General features: G+C 36.7%; 1 protein-coding gene across 6 annotated transcripts in view; it reads right to left on the bottom strand.

Annotated features, from left to right (window-relative positions):
- Nucleotides 1-1,159: 1,159 nt before the first annotated feature.
- SPICE1 (spindle and centriole associated protein 1) overlaps nt 1,160-20,673 on the bottom strand; it is a 97,509-nt gene continuing 77,995 nt past the window's right edge. For 4 of the 6 annotated variants that reach the window (XM_058295838.2, XM_058295840.1, XM_058295839.1 and 1 more), the window contains 7 exons: nt 17,574-17,724; nt 16,006-16,230; nt 10,824-11,308; nt 8,902-9,085; nt 6,995-7,097; nt 6,219-6,306; nt 1,160-5,058 (listed from right to left, as the gene is read on the bottom strand). In XM_058295838.2, the coding sequence (XP_058151821.1) occupies nt 5,005-5,058; nt 6,219-6,306; nt 6,995-7,097; nt 8,902-9,085; nt 10,824-11,308; nt 16,006-16,230; nt 17,574-17,724 (1,290 nt within the window). In that variant the 3' untranslated portion in view covers nt 1,160-5,004. The remainder of the gene's footprint in view (nt 5,059-6,218; nt 6,307-6,994; nt 7,098-8,901; nt 9,086-10,823; nt 11,309-16,005; nt 16,231-17,573; nt 17,725-20,673) is intronic. The other 2 variants (XR_009185568.1, XR_009185567.1) reach the window with 1 other exon arrangement.

Below are 20,673 nucleotides of genomic sequence, written 5' to 3'. Positions count from 1 at the left end.
TCAAGTCATGGAAAACTTCAATAACCCAATTCAGGCAAGACTACTAATAGCTCAGACCCTTTAAGAATGAAGGACTGTAGTCACCCAACCAGATAAAGAACCACAACCAGCTGAGATGGTTGCTGCGTATAAAGGAAATATGGAATGGTAATGGAAGAGGGTAGTTATGAATACCAGTTATGACCACGTGACCCGTTGCAGAAATGACTGTGGTGGTTATGGGTATTTCTTCTTTGTTAGCTGTTTGTATATATACATAAAGCAAATATATTTTCCTTCTCTCTCTTATCACCTTATTATATAAGTTGAATTAACTTTATGCCATAGTATTTAAGTTACATGATTTCAAGGATAAGCATATCACCCAGACTTGCATCTTCTTCTGGAGAAAAAGATAGTATGCTTTTTATTATATGTTGTTGTATTATGTTAGGCTAAAGTATGACTGTTATGTCTTTATCTGAAGATTAACAATGGTTAAAGGAGCTATGTATGGGTTCCAAATAGACAAGGAGTGAACTATGATGGTTAATTTCATGTGTCAGCTTGGCTACATTATGGTATCTGATTTTACAGTCAAGCAAGCAATGGCCTGCTTATTACTGTAAGGGTATGTCATAGATAGATCACATCATTAGTTAGTTGACTGCTTCCACAATCAACAAAGGAGACTGCCTCTGCAATGAGGGGAGTCTCCTTTTAATGAGTTGCAGGTCTTAAAGTGAGAATGGAGGATTTCAGAAGTCAGCACAATTTCTGACTTTTCTTCAGTCAGCTTCTCCTGGGGAGTACAACTTCACTTGCATTCAAATATCCAGCATGTGGCCTACACTACAAAGTTCAAATATATCAGATTTCAGAATGACCCTTTTTCAAAGTGTCCAGCTGGCAGTCTGACCTATAGAATTTGGACTTGCTAGCTCCCATGGCTGCATGACCCAGTTCCAATAATAAATCTGTCTCTCTATATAAACACACATACACACCCCCATATACTATTGGTTCTGTTTCTTTCAAAAACCCTGACTAATACATTGTCTTGATTTGGGTGGTAGTTTCATGGGTATATATAATTGTCAAAAGTAAATTAATTGTTCTCTTTAAATGGATACATTTTATTGTACATAAATTATTTCTCAATAAAGTTGACAAGAAAAAATGGTTGCCATACACATTATCTTTATTGGTTTCTATAATCTCACACAGTAATTTTCCAAAAACTTTATACCATGCGTTTTGGGGTGATACTGAAATGTTTTCTTTAGTCAAGTATTCTCTAGGGCAAAAAGAAATGTCATTATTCTTGCTATTAATTAAAATATGGTACCTCTAGGGTGTCTGAAAAGTCAGAAAACACGTTAAACAGGATGTTAATTACATTTTCAAATAATATGCTCAATATGTTTTTCTTCAACTTCCAAACATCTTTTCAGGTGAAATACCTCTAAATTTAAAGCACGGGGTTCAGTAGTTATTCTGAGCAAAGTAAAATAATTCACTACAGAGCATCAAAAACTTGGAACATCAAGGAAATAGTGTCTTTATTTGTATACAAAATATGGCATTCAACATTACTGAATGCTTATTGTGAGTCAAACCCTGTCCATAAAACATTTACATATATTTACCACACTTAATTCTTACAAGCCTATAAGGATGATAAAGTATTCACTCTGAAATGGGAAAGATGAGATTATGGAATTTGCCCAAGATACACAGCTCATAAGTGGCAAAGATGGCAACTGAATTCCAGCCCACTGGTGGCAATATTTGCACTCTTAACAACTATGCTATAGTTGTTTCATAAATCAGGGAAAGCACGAGCTTTAAGTACTGGCTTTACCTCTTACAATCTCTGACACTGAGCAAATCTGTTCTCCTCTAGGACTCAGGATCCTCATGTGTAAAAGGGATGGAGGGGTGTTAAACACCTCACCTCACAGGGCTACCGTGGGTTTAAACAAAATAATGGCAATACACAGCTTAGCATAATGTCTGACACAGTAATGGCTCAGTAGAGAATTGCCTGTTATTATTAATACTGACTCCAAATCACAAATACCATAAGAAAAAGATGTTTAGGGTGCCTCAAGAAGCATCATAGCACAGCAGTTAAGTGCACAGGCTTGGAGGTCAAAAGTTCCCATTCCAATACCACCACTCCCTGGCCTTGAGAAAGTACTTAATCTCCTTGTGCCTCCATTTCTCTTGTGCAAAATGAGGATACAGTACCTACCTGATAAGGGTGTTATGAAGTCATGTGACATGCCCAGAACAATGCCTGGCACTTGGTGAATGGTCAAATTATTACAAGCTTCTGCTAAAGCAAATGATTTGCTGTGCTCTGAAGGGATGATTATATCACAGCTATGGATTTAATTACCAGTCTAGTTTCTCTAGAGAAACTAATTTTTATTAAACTTTAGCAACTGACTAGCAGCTATTGGGAGCATATCGGAGAAGACATATAATATCTGAAAACTTGAATTTAAACACATGAAACACGTGTAATCTCAGTTTGGACTGTTAAAAGTGAATACAAACATAGTATATCCATCAAATATAGTGGTGATCACCCCTCTACAATGCCATATGTCAGTGGTACTCAAACTAGAGGATGCATCAGAATCACCTGGAGGGCTTTTTGGAGGGTTTATTAAAACAGGCATCAGAGTTTATGATTCTGTTAGGACTGGGGTAGGACCCAAAATTTTTATTTCTAACAAATATCCTCGATGATGCTGAGACTGCCCATTAGAGTTTTTGTTTTGTTTTGTTTTGTTGTTGTTTTTCTAGTCCATATTTTATTCCTCCATTCTGTGGACCCTGGGATGGTGATGTCCTCTCTACCTCTAGATCAAGAAGGGGCTTAGATTCCAAATGGAAGATGGATGCAATTCCTCTGTTTACAGTTGTAGGCACTCTTGACTCCCTGGTGTGGTGATTGACCATCTTCACCTCCCTGATAGCTGACCTGGGTAAGACCAACGAACCAGAGATTAGGAGTCACCATTCTGCTGAGGCTCAGGGCCCAGCTGGCACAAGGGCAGTCCAGAGATTCAAGTCTCCTGAGTGTGGACCATCGCTAGTGCCAACCGATCACAGTTCATACTTTGAGACCTACTGATGCAGATGGCTCTGACAGCTGGTAAACGGAGGCTCCAAGGTAGTTTAACTTAATTAAAACCAAATGTATACCAATTTACAATTTGGCGACAATAAATATCTTTAGCACAATGTTTCTCAAGTTTGACTGCACACTGGAATCATCTGAGAAGATAAAAAACAAAACAAAACAAAGAAACCACTGGTGTTCAAGTCTAGAGATTCTAATTTAATCAGTCTGGGGTGAGAGCTGAGCATTGGGCATTTTAAAAGGTTCCAGGTGATCTAAACAGTTGAGCAGCACTGTCTTAGAAGGCTTCGGAAAGAAAAAGTCCTTTTCTCCTCATCAATTGTTCTTGGGGTTTTCAATCTATATTTGCATTTTATAAGAAAAAACTAACATTAACAGAATAGATATTTAAATATCAGTCCATAGGTTGTCAGTGAGCTAGTGGTAAAGTTTTTGGCATTGGTTCTCAACCCTGGCTACACATTAGAATCACCTTGTACAGTTTTTTAAAATACCATGTCAAGGGCTTACTCCCCAGTTTGGTAATTTTTATATGCTCCCCAAGCTCAGAAACATGGCTTTGAGGTTCAAAGGAACATAGGGGCAAAAAATTAAGAGCCAACTGTTTGCAGAACATTAGGAAAATGCATATCAAAAGTATGCACTTACAAATCAAATGGTTATGTTGACATTTCAGTACTATTAAGAAAAGGGGTGACACTAAAATGGTTTCTTTCCCAGACAGGGGCAGCATTTATTAAATGCTAAGCTTTTAAAAGTACAATACAGATGGAAGAATCTGCAACAATGCAAATGATTACAGATGACGTCACATAAATAAAATTGGCGGTACTAGAAGAAAATGGTTTTTGTTTTTTGCTATCACCTCAATGAAAAGGTGCAAGGGAAAGCTGCAAGGGGTACTTCCTAGAATAATGATTTACAACTGTAAGAGGAAGAAAGGTATAGTCTGAGCAAGTTCCGCAGGTAGTTCTAAGGTGCTGACTTAGGTTGAAAATTCCTATCATAGAGCCACGGGGAGGGTACCATTCAAAAAGAAGGTTTAGAGTAGAAATCAATGTCAGAGCCAACCAAGTGCATTGAAAAAAGACTTGCTCTGAATGATTCTGCTTACACAGGGCTGGGAAAACCGCTAGCAACTGTTTCAAACATTAAATATACCATTAAATCGGTGCTACTACCTTTAGACATTTGAGTTCTATGATTATTTATTTAATGCCTATTACCATTACTGATGACATTTTAACATTTAAAAACCCCTAAGAATTTTATAATACATAAAATTACTCTTACCTGTTAAAGCAAATATATACAAATAGTCCCATGCCCATTTTCTAAAGCAGTACATTCCACTTGATGAAAAAAGTTATAATAGTGACTGTCCACCAAAAAAGAAACCAACAGAGGATGTTAAATTTTCCTGAAAGACAGACTCCAACCAGATAGAGGCATTCTGTTATGATCTATGCAAAGTAACTCAGTTCTTCAAAAAATAAAACAAAAATGAAACAGGTCAACATTTAAGATACAGTATGCAGATCTCCCCAAAAATTAATGAATAAAGATGATAAAGGTAAAAATTATTCTTGAAAAACACTTACAATACCTATGAAATTATTAGACTATAAAACTTAAACTTCCCTACAGTCAAAATTTTATTTACAGGGGATATGCATTGGTTATTTGTTGGAAATCTATTAGAAAAGGTCAACAATTAAACACTTTATTTCTTTGTTCCATTAATACTAATATACAGGATCTTTGTAGGTTTTATTAACAGAAGGACATAACTTGAAATTAGGAACAGGGAAAGGAGAGTAGAAGCTCAAAATAAATTATTGAAAACAAACTGTAAAACTCAGCTTCACTTATGACACATGAGTAGAAAGGGCAAACCAGCCTTCTTCATTTTGCTTCTCAATCTGTTGAAAAGAGATGCAGAAGGATTTAACAGACTTAACTTATAACAACATGAGACCACTCAAGCTTTATAGATCATTTAGGCCAAATCCATACAACCAAAGTTATCCTGCGCAATTGACTTGTACTGGAAATTAAATTGCTACTATCATTTTTATTCTCTAAAAAGGATACTCCCAAATAACTGTTTACCTCTCAATAAGAGAGGTAAAACAGAACCTCTCAATAAGAAAAACAGAACCTCTCAATAAGAAAAATTAAGAGCCCTAATTTTTAAAAAAAGGATATAACAGTGTTTAGTACATACCCTAATTTTTAAAAAAAGGATAAAACAGTGTTTAGTACATAGGTATAACTTTTTAAATGTCAAAAATAAAGTTATTTGATGATAGAAAATTAAATTTGTTACTAAATTCCAGGAACCAAGGGTAAATGATATAATTCACTTTGAAGTTTTTTTTGAACATATGAAATAGCAAAGGGCAAATCTTCTAATCCTAAGCAACTGGGATACCTGAGCCTATTAATTCATTTGGGCTGTAAATACTCAATGTTTATTGAATCACACAGTATTTAATCTAACTATTTAAGTCAGTAATAAGAATAACAAGTTCCCTCCATATCAGATAGCTGTTGGCTCAAGTCTGCAAATTTAATTTTTATGATTTTAAATACATCCTCACAATTATTATAGCCACTGAAATGATATTTTACTGTATTACCAATGCAGAAAATGCCTTCTGTAAAAATTTTGGATAAGATGCTTACCTTCTATACATTACTAAAGTAAATTAAAACATAAGAAGAAAACTAAGGGCCAAGGGGCCCAATATCTCAGCATACCTACAACCCATCCAATGCACAAAGTTGTACGTCCTGCCACACAATTTGGAAAATTCTGCAAGTAATTCCCAGTCATTAAAGACTGCTGAAATCCTACTGAATTTTACCTTATTCCTTAATTACCCTAGAAAATAAAAGAGGTACATGGCTTCTTTTTCTAATGAAGGTGAATTAGTACATCTTTACTTCTGACGATTTTGTATCATCTTTAGGATAACTAAGAAGTAATAATTAAGAATGGAAATCACTAAATCAGCCACCTGCTACCTTCACCCTCCTGCCTTCTACACATATTTCACAATTACATTGCATCAAGTACCTTTGCTCTTTGATTGAGAGGTATAAACAGTCTACTTCCTGAGGTGGTGTTTAATGGAGAATTGGAATTACTAGTAGCCCCTGAAGATCTATATATGAGAAATAAAAGAGAGAGACAGCTGTCATTATCAACGTTCAAAAATTATGTACAACACTGATGATTCTCAATATGGCAAGAGCTCAAAAAGGAATGGCTTAGGTCTAAGTGAATAAATTATTTGTTACATATTTTCACCATTATATTTTTTAACATTAAAGGAAAAACCAGATGTGGAAGGGTGAGGGAGAAGGTCAAAGCAGAAGAGTAACAAGACTGGGAGCAGGACAGTACAGTTACAGCACGCAGGACAGAGAATGAAGAACCAGGTATGCCCTAGTGTCACCATTTATCAACCATGTGACCCATCAAGCACACTACCTGATTAGCTCCATGAGCCTCAGTTTTACTTACTGTAAAAGAGGAAAATACTACTGGTCAATTTATCCACCCTCTCATACATTACCTCTTAATTTTATAACCCACAAAGCACTCAACATATGTACTAGCCCATTTTTTGTTTTCAGTAGCCAACCCATGCTTTTCTACTTAATTAATAAGGTTTTTCCTCACTTTCTCTTTTTTCCCAAAAAATTCTCTCTCCATTTATTTTTTCTCTACAGGAATGAGTCTGTCTGAATCTAAGCCAGATATTATATACTTCCTTTTTTCATGAAGAGAATGAAAGACATACCACAATCTTCATTTTTTTAAAGCAACTATTTACACTGTAATCCTACCTTCTTGTATTTATCCGACCAGTAGGAGAAACAGTACTGCATTTTGAACTTTCTGGGGCTTCTGCTCCTGGAATTGATACCTCAATTGTCCTTTTTCCTCCTTCTAAAATATAAAAATAAATATTAGTTTCATTACTTTTCATTGAAAAATAAAAATTCAGCTTAATTTCTGTCTTACTGCAAACTGCACATTATAAATTTTATCTAAATTTTATCATTATGGCTCAAAGATACACTTCGCAAATTTTTTTTTAAAAAGAAACTGTGAGATAAGAGAGATCAGTTATCACTATCAATTAAGTAGCATGCCAGTTAATAGAGAGCCAGACTCTTCAGACAAGTATTATGTCAGATTTGAAAATGAAAAGTGGAAATTAAGAACTAGTCCTGAAGAACTTGAGATTGTTGTTAAAAGCAGCTTAAAGTTTTTTTTTAAAAAAGGAAAAAGAAATAAAATTTCTTTAGTGATTGAGAAAACTTTAAAATCTATTACATTATTTGTGTTACTGAAAACATTAAAGGAGGAGGAGAAAGTTGCTGAGAAACCTATATAAAGACATGTATAATTATATATATTGCCAATTTTTCAGAAGTAGGTAATCAACAAATATTTACTAAATATCTACTAATGAAAGACTTTATACTTAAAACCAGTAATTTCTGGGCAACAGAAAAGAAAGCACTTTTTAACTTTAAATAACCAAAACAGAGGATGTCACTTGTAATCACAAAGTTCTTAAGGATGATCTTTATTTTCCTTCATTGAATTTAGCATAAACTGACATTATATCTTACATTCATTCATTCATTCATTCATTCATGGCCTGCTCTCTAACTTGAGTGCTGGAGCATTTAAGCTGAGCAGTGACTTGTTCTTTTCAATGCTGTATCCCCAACACACAGAACATGCTAGGCACATAGTACGTCTTCAAAAATATTTGAGTAACTTAATTTATTAATTCTACTCTGAAGTTACCTCTAGACATCATGACTATGAAGAAGAGTAGACAAATCTGTCCTTTAAGGAAGTTGAGAACAAAAGGAAGGGCCCTGGGGCATCACCCATCATTTCCCAGTAATTTCCAAGAGTCTACTTTCCAGGTCTGTGTATTCAAAACGTAAGTAATTTCTAACTGAAGGGCACACTCTTATTGGCAGATGCCTCAAAGGTAATCTACTTCAGCAAGCCACAGGACCAGTGAATCCCTCTAAACACCAAATGCTCCCTATGTTTGACCACCTCAAGAAATATGCCATTTACTGAAGAAGAGATTTTTCTATTCCTAAAATTAAGATCTTTTCCTTAAACTGGACCAAAATCAGCCTCTCTAAAGTCTTCATGTAGCTCTACCCCTTGAGGGTCTTTATAATTCAATCTTGACTACAAAGCAACTTAAGATGTAGTTTATTTCAAAGTACCTTTTTGACCGTGAATACTATTACAAGTAAATTTTCAGTTAGTGTTCTATTATTTAGAATGCCCTCTATTTCTTAAATCTTAAATATAATAATAGAATATACAGCTTAATTTATAAATGAAAATGTTGCTGGGCCACAGATGTCAAATTTAATGGTTTTTAAAAAGTATTCATTTGAAATTTGTTGCTAATGAAATTCTAAATTATCATTTTGATGCTTACATATTATGTATTAGTGTAGCATATGTACTAAGTAAATTGTACACTGTCATGGATCCTATGTAAGGCAAATTAGGAACCCAGACACCAAAGATTAACTGCAGGCCCAGGGGATACCTGTCTTCTATTGCACATCTGTCACATATTCTGTTTCTTGCTGTGTAAAATTGAAGGAATTGGAATAAATGCTGTCTGAGATTTCTTTCACCTTAAGATGAACTCACAAAATAAAGAAAGTAAAAGCTCTGAAATCATGTCTTTGAGACCAACCAGTCCATGCTCTGAGAGGTGACTGAGCAGGTGATACTGGTAGAGACGAAGGATTCAAACAGGCAAGTTTCTGCTGCTCTATCAACTGTTGTAGTTTTCCACGAGCCTCCATACTCTGTCGATTCAATTCTGCAATCCGTTCCTCCATACTACTTGGTACTAGAGGTTGTGCTGCTGGAAAACCCTTTTTTAAAAAAAGAAGAAGAAATACAAATTCAATATTGGGGGGAAAAAACTGCACATGATTTTGATAAATTCTTCCACTACAATTTGACTTTGTAAAAATAAACTCTTCCACTAAGTATCAGCAAGTTAGTATTCATAGCCCTTGCTAAATGCAAACTTTAATAGTGGCCAAAAAGAATTTACAAATCATTTCATTGAAAATTAGGGCTAACATAAAGGGATACTAGTCCTTCTGCTATTGGTGCCATCTAAACCCCTTGTCTATGGGACAAAGCTTTCCTGTGTCTCAGTATTTACTGAGAGTCACAAAAGATCACACAGGCTTGGAGACTACTTCTGATGGCTTGGTGACTAGGCAACATACCTATTAATGACAGATCTGGGTTCAAATCACAATATATAAAACAAAAGAGGATCTACTATAGTTGAAATAGATGCTTCTATAATTTTCAAACATACATCATGAATATTTAGCAAAGTTTTTTGGCAGTCTTACCACTCCTTCTGAACATGTATCAGCCTCCCTGTGCCACTTTTGGCCTAAGATATTTGATACATAAGGATGGCTAGAAAGGAAGATGAGAAGTACAGTAAAAAACAGCCACCCAAGGAATATAATGTAAGTTTAGTTTAAAAACTCCCAGGAGGAATGTACTTATAGTGTTCCTAATTATTTCATTTATCTAAATATATTCCAGTGGAATAAGAAAAAATTTCGAATACATACCACTAATTTGCAGTTTATGCCCATGGTGGCGGGAGGAGGGGAAGATAGGCAAAACAGGATGAATTAAAGAACATTTTGGGGAAGCGGACTTGGCCCAGTGGTTAGGGCATCCGTCTACCACATGGGAGGTCCGAGGTTCAAACCCCGGGCCCCCTTAACCCGTGTGGAGCTGGCCCATGCACAGTGCTGATGCGCGCGAGGAGTGCCCTGCCACGAAGGGATGTCCCCCGTGTACGGGAGGCCCACATGCAAGGAGTGCGCCCCATAAGGAGAGCTGCCCAGTGCGAAAGAAAGTGCAGCCTGCCCAGGAATGGTGCCGCACACACGGAGAGCTGATACAACAAGATGATGCAACAAAAAAAGAAATACAGATTCCCATGCCGCTGACAACAAAAGAAGTGGAAAAAGAAACAAGACCCAGCAAATAGACAGAGAGAACAGACAACCGAGGTGGGGGGGAGAGGAGAGAAATAAATAAATAAATAAATCTTTTTTTTTTTTTAAAGTAAAAGTACTTACACTAATCTGTCAATAAAAGGAGAAACTGTGTGTGAGGGAGGATTATATGGGAATTCCCTATACTTTCAATGCAATTTTCCTATAAAAGTAAATCTAAAACTTTTCTAAAACTAAAGTTTAATATTGAAAAAAAAAATGAAAGTACTTTTAATCAAAATGTAGTTGCATGGCAGACTTCTAAGCAATGTCAATTCCTCATTTTATATTTAAAATTTCATTCCTAGCTTAATTTTATCTTACCTACACATATTTTTTTCCTCCTATTTTCCTCATTCTCTTATTTTTTATTTTACTTTGTTTTCTTGTATGTGGAGTACAAACTGATAAATAGCTTCTACCTATTTCATGACAAGGACATACCAAAGCATAAACCATCTAGGAGCAGCCTCAAAAATATCCAGGATCACTTCTGGAAACAAGTCCTTTAAGATGCCCAAGTGACATAATTATATTCTTCTATATCCCCAGGCAATCTGTAACTGATACTCACAGCAGCTACGTTGCTTGTACTTTCCTGTTTGTTTAACTCCCGAGGTCCATCCCCTTGCTCTCCTCCAGAGCCAATAATATCATTCAAATGTGCTTTAATAGCTGAATTCTGCAGAGTCAACTCAGCAATTCGTGCCATGATGTCTTTTCTTTGTATTAAGCCCTCATTTGTTCTCAGCTGTTGCCCATCTCCCAGTACTGGAGGCTCTTCTGAGAACACAGGGTTTCTGGATTGCTGAGTGTTTGAAAGGGAATTGCACAGGGGCTGTGACAGGTTAACAAAAGTACCCTGGTTATTGGTCTCCAAATCTTCTCCCATGTGAGAAACTCTCCACCTTTGAGTGAAAAGACGACTCTCTTCATTTGAATTCTGAATGTCTGTATCAGTGGGTAAAGTCTTCTTTTCCCAATTTTGTTCTTTCTCAATGATTTCCACAGTTGGAGGAATGCGTGGAGCAGGACGAGTTTGAACAGTCCTCCTCAATACTGTAGATAAAAGAATTAAAAAATAATAAGTATATATTATTTTGCTATAAAATGGCACACTAATTGTCTCATTAGCCCATCATGGTAAAGTTAGCAAAGTATTTCAATAGATCGTTTTGGCTTCTGAAAGTCTAATTTATTTTCAGCAGGGAATATATCAGAAATGCTATCCATAACAATCAAGTGCATAAACTCTGTATTCCTTAAAGCTTTTATCAGTATCTTTGTGAAAACCCAACTGCCAAGTTTACATTTCAACACATATATGAACTCCTGTCTGGGAATATTTGAGTTGGGGTGTAGGTAACTAATTTAAACTTAAGGTGGTAATGAAAAGCCTCTCTGAGGAAGTAAAATTTTAAAATGATTAAGTATGTGGCAAAAAATACAGCAAAGGGCATTACAGGAAAGAGAACAATGTTTTTGAAGGCCCTAAAAAGCAAAGAAAGGTCTAGTTATAGCATAGCAACAGGGGAAGTACTGGAAAGATTTGAGATTGGAGATGTGTACAGTGGCCATTTCTTAGAGAGTTTTTTAAGCAACATTAGGAATTTTATAATTTAATGTAAAAGCAATGGAAACCTAGAGAAGGTCTGGCAATGATTCAATTTACATTTTAAGAAGATCAGTAGTATAAACTCTACAGTACACAAACTTTCAAATAATTCTCAGTTTTCATTCCTTCTTATTCTTAACACCAAGCAAAACAAAAACTGAAGAAAGTCACAGCACAAATATAGAACAAACTAACAGATTCTGAGTAACTGGTGAAATGAAATAAGGAGAATTCACCTTGATTTTCATACAAAGAAATTTTCCCTTTGTGTGGCACAAGGATTGGTAAAAACAATGGACCCCAAAAGAAAATGTCATTGTTTTTTGTTTTTCACTTTCAATATCCATCTATAGACAAGACATAGAAGACATAACTGTGGTAACAGAATAGAATCTAAATATTATCAAACTTAATAAGGTAAATGAAAGCACAGGAGGTGAAAACACAGAAGATAGAAGGGAGGTACAATGAGCTAACATTCTCATCTTACAAAATGGAAAGGTAAGAGATATTGCCTAAAGTTAAAGAAGAAATAGAATTTAAATTTATAAACTTAAGTGGTAGAAAAATTAAAAATAATAATATAATTATCCAAATTAGAGAGGATAAGGATATGGGTATTAATGTGAATTAAACCCTCTTCTTTCACACGGAAGCGTATAATTATTATATTAAGTTGATATCTCATAGACAAACCACTTTATATTAACTATGGTAATAACCAACAGAAAAACAAAAATCAAATTGGGATAAAAATGACTGCCTGTAGTGAAGGCCTGGAGGTGGGAGAGGAGACTCTCATATGAATTTTTTTAACCACAGGCAAATATGAATTAGAATTAACACAAAAAATGAATGGGAGGGGAGTGGATATGGCTCAAGCAGTTGGGTACCCACCTCCCACCCAGGAGGTATCAGGTTTGGTTCTGTGTGTCTTCTAAAGAAGATGAGCAGATGTCACAATCAGCAGATGCTGCAACCAGCAGACAGCGGAAGTGGCTCAAGTAGTTGGGCACTGGCCTCCCACATGGGAGGTCCCAGGTTTAGTTCCTGGGGCCTACTAAACAAGATGAGCAGAAAACGAGCAGACAGATGAAGAGCCATCTTGGGGGTAAGCACAGAAATAATAATTTCTAAAAAATTAATAGGAAATAAGAAAATGAAAGCAACATGTATATACTATTCTTTCAAGAAGTGTAGTTGTGAAGGAAGTAAAAATAAAATAATAACTAGAGGAAAATATTTATGATGGGAAATTCTAGAAAGGTACTGTCAAATATGGTAGCCTCTAGCTACATGTGGCCTTTATTCAAATTCAAATTAATTAAAATTAAATAAAATTTAAAATTCACTTCCTCTGTCACCCTAGCCACACTGCAGATGTTCAATAACCACACTGGACAGCACAGGTATAGAACATTTTCACCATGACAGAAAGTTCTATTGGACAGTACAGTTCTAAAGCATAAATACCAATGAAAGACCCTATATATCTCCCATCTTATCTGCATACTGTTTAACTGAACAACTCTTTACACATGAATATTCAAGACAAAATGCTTGAAAAATGTGATGATAAAATTTCACCAAGTTAAAACACATATTCAGAGGCAGGTCTATCTGCACATTATTAAAAAAATGTACAATGTTATTATTTTCAAGCAGAATCTGCCAAGGATACTAACAAAATGTTGTCCATAGCAGCCCCTGAATAATTTGCTTTTGAACATTTAATATTTTTGTAATCAGAGTAAAAACATTTGTGTTTCTTAAAAGAACTTTAAGCTATTTTACTATCACCCACGAAAAATAATTTACAATATCTAGGAAGATATCACTAGACAACACTCTCAATAACACACAAACATTTGAAAAATTACTTTAAGCAATTAAAATCTAACCAAACAGAAATCAGTCCTTAATCTAGCCAGAGTTAATAAAACTGTCTAGCCTTCTGTAGCAATTTGATATAGTTATGAATTTCAAAAATACATATTGGATTATGTTTGTAGACTGGTCTGTCTAAAGTTTCACATTTATTTAATTAAATTATTATTAGGGCTTTGACTGGGCCACATCAGTAGGGCATTGAGTCCCTACTCACCAAGGGGTAGGGACTCACAGATAAAAGACGGCAAAAGAAAAGAGTTGGAGTTTTGATGTTGGAGTTTTCATGCTGGAGTTTATGAGATGGAACCTGGGAAATGAACACAGAGGATGACTCCTTAGACACGACACAGCAGAAGCCCTGAGAAGAGAGACAGAGCCATTCACCTGATATTCTACAGCTGGCCTTCTGGAGACAGCACAACAGCTGAGCCTGGAGAGAAACAGAGCCCCAGGAAAAGAGGAACCCAAAAAGCCTGAACTCTTAGCAGATGTTGGTAGCTATCTTGCCCCAACACATGGCAATAGAATTTGGTAAAAGAAGTAACTTAGGCTTTATGGCCTGGAAACTGTAAACTTCTACCCCAAATAAATACCCCCAACAGATTTCTGGTTTTTTGCATCAGCACCCCTTTAGCTGACTAATACATCTTCTAAAGAGGAAATACCAGATGACAAAATTGAAGAACTGGAAAGGTCAGTAAAGATTAAAACAAACAAAAAAAAAAAAAAACTGATTTTAGAGGTAAGGAAACTGAGGCCTAGAAAAGTTAAGTATCTTAGCCCCATCCTCACAACTAGTCCAGGGATGGGCTAGCCAAGACACCAGCACTTCTAATCTTCAGCCTGGCATTGTCTTTACCATAAACCACATGGACCTGACAGACTACATCTGCATAACAAATAAAATAATCTATTTTATAAGAGCAAGCATTTATTATTTTCTTTAACCCAATATGGCCTCTTCATGCTTCCTACTGAACGAAGTGCTGAAAATCTAACAAGATTTCTATGTCCCAGTGACAATAAAAGTTATTTTTCTGGGAAACAGACTCGGCCCAGTGCTTAGGGCATCCAACTACCACATGGGAGGTCTGCGGTTCAAACCCCAGGCCTCCTTGACCCGTGTGGAGCTGGCCCATGCGCAGTGCTGATGCGCGCAAGGAGTGCCCTGCCATGCAGGGGTGTCCCCCACGTAGGGGAGCCCCACGCGCAGGGAGTGCACCCGTGAGGAGAGCCGCCCAGTGCAAAAGAAAGTGCAGCCTGCCCAGGAATGGCGCTGTCTACACTTCCCGTGCTGCTGACGACAACAGAAGCGGACAAAGAAACAAGACGCAGCAAATAGACACAGAGAACAGACAACAGGGGAGGGGGGAGGGGGGGGGGGAATTAAATAAATAAATCTTTTTTTTAAAAAAAGTTATTTTTCTGTTACCCTATATGAGAGTAGCCAACAATCTTATAAAGAAATAAGAATTCTAGTAAATCAAGGCTGAAAAATATTTTCCTAAAAATTTTGGAGGAGTCCTAGACAGTGGTTCTTAACTTTTTTTAATTAAAGGATTCTTGAAGAATCAAATGGAGGCTATAGCTCCAGAAAAATGAACATGCAGACAAATAAATATAATTTTCCAAACAATGAAACAGTCCATGGACCTTCTCTGATGACCACCCATGACCTAAGGATTAACAGTAAATTATTAACTTTTACCCCAAAACTCTTCAAATGTTTTACAAAAGTAGCTCTAAAGTTATTTTTAATTGTCCATTGTCTTTCATTATAAAACTCCCTCAACTGCTCTGAGTTGGAAACTTCTATAGAGAAAGAGGTTAATATGATGACCAGGTGTAACAAAAACTAGTCACAGTTCTCACCTTTCCTTGGTCAAACCTTCATTACTCTGGGGTATAATCTCTTCTTCTTCCTTACTCCTTCCCATACTCCTAGACCATAGAGACAAAGGGGATTCCCCTTATTCAGCATCTTCATGCTAAAGACTTTGATCCTTTGGTCTACATTTAATATTTACAACGTCTAATGGGATGTACAATGAAATTCAATGCCAGGCTTCACCATAGATATACTATATGCATGATCGAAACCAACCTGAAAATTCCTCCTTCAGCTTAAAGGTTAGGTGAGATAAATCAATATCTTTTAAAATTCTGTTTATCAAGCAACATGAGCACAATAAACTACGTATATGAAGCATGAAAAACAACTTCCATCTGACTTTAGATGAAGCCTGCTTACCATCCTGCAGAGGAGAGAATTCTGAGTTGCTCTTCTGCCTGGGAGGTGTTAGCAACACAGCAGGCTCAAATATACGTCCTGGAAAATTGTTAGCCACAGTCACACTATCTGGGGCTGTTGACACCTGAGACAGTTTAACAGGCAACTCTTCCTGTGGAAATTCAACCACTTCTTCCCCTCTGAACATCAATGGCACGGAGACATTAGGATTGACAACTGGACCCTCTGAAGAAGATGGGAGGCTATTAGAACTTAAAAAATAGAGGAATTATGGGCACATTTCAGGCAGTCATATTTAAATGAATTTCAGTAAAGTGCAAAATACATATGACCTCTAGAGACTTCATTTTCTAGGCTATATGTCTCTTTTGTCAATAACTCATACTTCAAGGCTCATGAATGGGAGGAAGCTGTTATTTTGAGAAAACCATGAGGACCCCAAAGCCATAAAAATAAGGACTCTGCACAGCTACTTAGGGACTCCTAAGAAATCTTATCTGGCACTCTAGAATGTTTTATTGCTTGTATGGAGCTCTGTAACAGTCATGGCAAATAACAAAATGGTAAAAATAGGGCATATTAACTCACTGACCTCCACATATACACCTCCTTACAAGAAAAGGTAATGTATCACGTTCCATATTACTTTTAAAAGGTACAAGAGCTGAGACCCAGGAACTTGCTAACCTGGGTTCACCTACACAAATCTTTCTGACATTTTACATAGGCAATAATGATCATTAACAATAACCTTCAAATGCACTCACTCCCAGTCCTTCCAATCTATAGGATAACCAAAACTTTCTCAGTAGTGAAGTTTAACTCAGACAAGAATAAGGCACTGATACACGCCTCCACGTATTAATAACAAGACTCCTTCAGAAGAAGACAAAAACCTGCCCAGCCATGAGTTTATCACATGTAAGTTAAATTTTGATCAGCCACTTCTTAAAATCCATACTAAGAAAACATTCCTAAATAAACAAAGTATTTTCCACACAAAGGCACTCATCAGAGCATTAAGAATAACAAATATGACAAGTCTAAATATCCAATTCAGCCTAAGGCACATGATGGCAGAAGAGGTAAAGGGAGGATTTCAAAATTATATTCCCAAAAATGACTAAATGTTATGAATTTTTAAAACTATTTTTTCTCCTTTTCAAACCCTGTCTTCTCCATGGGGCCCATGATCACCAGTGCTGGGACTAAATTTCCATTGTTCTAGGCAGCCAGTTCTGCTACTTACTGTCTGTATGACTTTGCTAAGTTACCACACTTCTCTAAGCCTCAATTTCTCATCTAAAAAATGGGGATGAAAATAATACCTACCTCATAAAATTATTATGAGGATCAGTGAGATAATATATGTAAAACATTTAAACTGTACCTGGTATAAAGCAAGCATCGAATAAATATTAGCTGGAAATAGTAGTGGCCAATTAAAGATTTATAATACTGTCCATGCATAGATAGATAATCACTCCATATAAGTTTAGAGTTTTGTCTGTTTACTCTAAGACGAGAGGTATTTTAAGTCTAGACTGGGATAATAAGGCCACACTCACCTGGATTGTCCAAAATTCTTCTACTTGTGGTTCCCCTTTCTGAGGCCTGACTTTCTTCTCTTTTGTTATTTATCACAGGACAGTTCTTAATGGCATGTGTGAGGGATATAAGTTGTTCATCTGTTGTAACCATGTACTGCTGAAGTCTTGCCTAGGGAAAAAAAGAAATGAAATAACATCACTGCATATTATATATCAAATAATCATTAAAAAGAAAACCATATAAAGGAAATAGATACACACATAAAAAGGATTTTAAATACTCTAAGAATTTCAGACCTTCATTCAAATTTTAAAACAACGATATTCATAAGAGTAAGCAATTAGAAATCACCTAAAAGTTTCATGATAGAACAGCTAAATAATCCATGGAACATTTATTAATAAGAACACTGCTATAACAATAGGAATTAAGCCTTTTTATATGACTTGCAATTTACAAAAAATTTTTCATGCAAATGGTTTCAACTGACTTTCATGGCTACTCCAAGAAACAGAATCAGAGGATTTTAAGAAGAGGGTAGGGTAGGAAGTTCTAGGAATCAGTCCCTCCACCAAAACAGTTATTGAACTGGCAAACTGTTTGAATCAACTACTTTGAAACTCTGGAGTCTTGTGGAACATTGTGCAGCATCCAGGAAGGAGTGGGAGGAGGAAGATAGTAATTTTTGATAAAAACCAGTGAGTTTCACCCTCCCTGAAGTGACAACATCCCTTCTTCCAGCTTGGAAGAGGGCAGCACTCGGAACTGAAACTTAGGCTCCTGGTACAGCTTCCCAGTGTCAGGGTGGAACATAAAGACTTAGTCTCCAAACTCAGAAGGTGTGTGCTCTGGTCCCTTAATCACTCATGGCCTTTGAGCAGCTACTTCAGATTGCTAGAGGTCTGGCTCTGAGGGCAGTCACTGTTCCAAGCCAGTCAGGCAAAGGCAACAGAGGAATCTAAAAGACAGTTATCTTCCCAAAAACTATGGGAAATAGGTAAGGGGCTGAATTAACTGGGCAAGTGCTAAATCAAGAAAACTGAGCTCCAAAAAAGCAAGGGAAAGCTCCCTTGATGGCCCCTCCCCAACCTCCTCCACAACATGGGGTGGAGTCACCTTAGGCTCCCATAGTGGATCCCTGGCCCTGTTTCAGAGGAAGTGGAATGGCCTGTGTGCACACTGGGGTGCATGTAAACCAAGGTCAACCTACGAAGTAGAAGTCTGAGAGACTAAGCCGGGAACTTGCCTTGAATCCAACCTCCCAGAGTTTGTTCTGAGGGCAGAGAAGCTGCTTGTAGGCAACAATGTGAAAAACAATTAACTTGAAGTGTCCTGAGATAAAGGACCACCTGCACTGGTCACTCAAGAAAGCACCAAGGAGGGAATGAAAGTCTATTACAAAGGGAACAGGAGTATTTACTCTAACTCTTATAAGCTATAAATGAAGAATTCCTAATGTCCCTATCAAGCAAAAGCCTATGAAAAGAAGGAAAAGCCTATGAAAAGAAGGAAGCTGTGGGCCTCCCAGATAAGAAAGAAAGGACCTTTCCTTTCACATTTCCCTTGTCTGATCTTCTTGATAGGAGGGTTAAGCTCTGAAGGAGACCATCCACCAATTTGCAAAAAGAGAAAAGGTGCTTTTTACTTTGGATTGTTTGTTTTCAGTAACTCCTAGTGTTCAAGAAAATTTCTTGTCATATCACTAGCTGCATACAAATTTAAGGAACTAAATTTTCATATATAGAAATATATAAGAAATATATTTATCTCTCTATATATATCACACAATTCAAGGACTAAATAATTTTTTAATACTTTAAAATATTAAAATGTACAGTGTGCAATAGAGGTTTATAGGAAAAAAAAAAACAACAGGAAATTATGGTCCATCAAAAGGAACAAGATGAAAATCCACAAACTATCATCATCAAATAAGGTCAGACTTCAGACTTAATATACAGAGATGTTAAAAAAAAAAAAAAGATCCTCAATATGCTCAAGGAGAAAAAGGAAAACACAGAGAAAGAAATAAAGGATATGATGAAAACAATGAATGAACAATACAAGAATCTCTTTGGGATTATCAATAGGAACTAAACAGAAATACTGGAGTTGAAGAATATAATACTGAAATGAAAAATTCCCTAGACAGTTTCAATAGCAGACTGGAGGCAGCAGAAGAAAGAACCAGTGATCTTGATGACTAACACAACTGAAAAACTCAGCCAAGCAGCAGAAAGAAAAAGGAATAAAAAGGAAGCAACAAGAGCCTAAGAGACCATCAAGCATACTAATACACACATTAAGGAAGTCCAAAAATGAGCAGAAAGAAAGGGGCAGAAGGAATATTCAAAGAAATAATGGCAGAATACTTCTTAAAGTTTAACAAAGTACATAAGTATGCACATTCAAGCTGTTCAATGAACCCCAAACAGGATAAACTCAAAGAGAACCATGCCCAGACACATAGAAATCAAACTGTCCAATGCCTAGGACAAGGAGAGAGTTCTGAGAGTTGCAAGAGAAAAACAAGTTATATGCAAGGGAATCCCAATATGATTAAATGCTGATTTCTCATCAGAAATCATGAATGCAAGAAAACAGTGGTAAGAAATTATTTTAAGTCCTGAAAGAAACAGTTGCCAAACAAGAATATTTTACACAGCAAGACTTTCTTTTAAAAATGAGGAAGAGAATAGATATTCCCACACAAAAGCTTAGTGAATTCATTAACACCAGACCTTCCTACAAACAATGCTAAAGGAAGTTCTTCAGACTGAAAAAAAAGGACAATAGACCATAGATCAAAGAGCATAAAGAACTGAATACCGGGAAGCGGACTTGGCCCAACGGATAGGGCGTCCGCCTACCACATGGGAGGTCCACGGTTCAAACCCTGGGCCTCCTTGACCCGTGTGGAGCTGGCCCATGTGCAGTGCTGATGCATGCAAGGAGTGCCGTGCCATGCAGGGGTGTCCCCCGCGTAGGGGATCCCCATGCGCAAGGAGTGCACTCCGTAAGGAGAGCTGCCCAGCATGAAAGAAAGAGCAGCCTGCCCAAGAATGGCGCCGCACACATGGAGAGCTGACACAGAAAGATGACACAACAAAAAGAAAC

Source organism: Dasypus novemcinctus, chromosome 4 (assembly GCF_030445035.2).
Source record: "Dasypus novemcinctus isolate mDasNov1 chromosome 4, mDasNov1.1.hap2, whole genome shotgun sequence".
NCBI lineage: Eukaryota > Metazoa > Chordata > Mammalia > Cingulata > Dasypodidae > Dasypus > Dasypus novemcinctus.
Note: the sequence above shows the minus strand (reverse complement) of the source record. Positions and strands in the feature narration are given on the sequence as shown.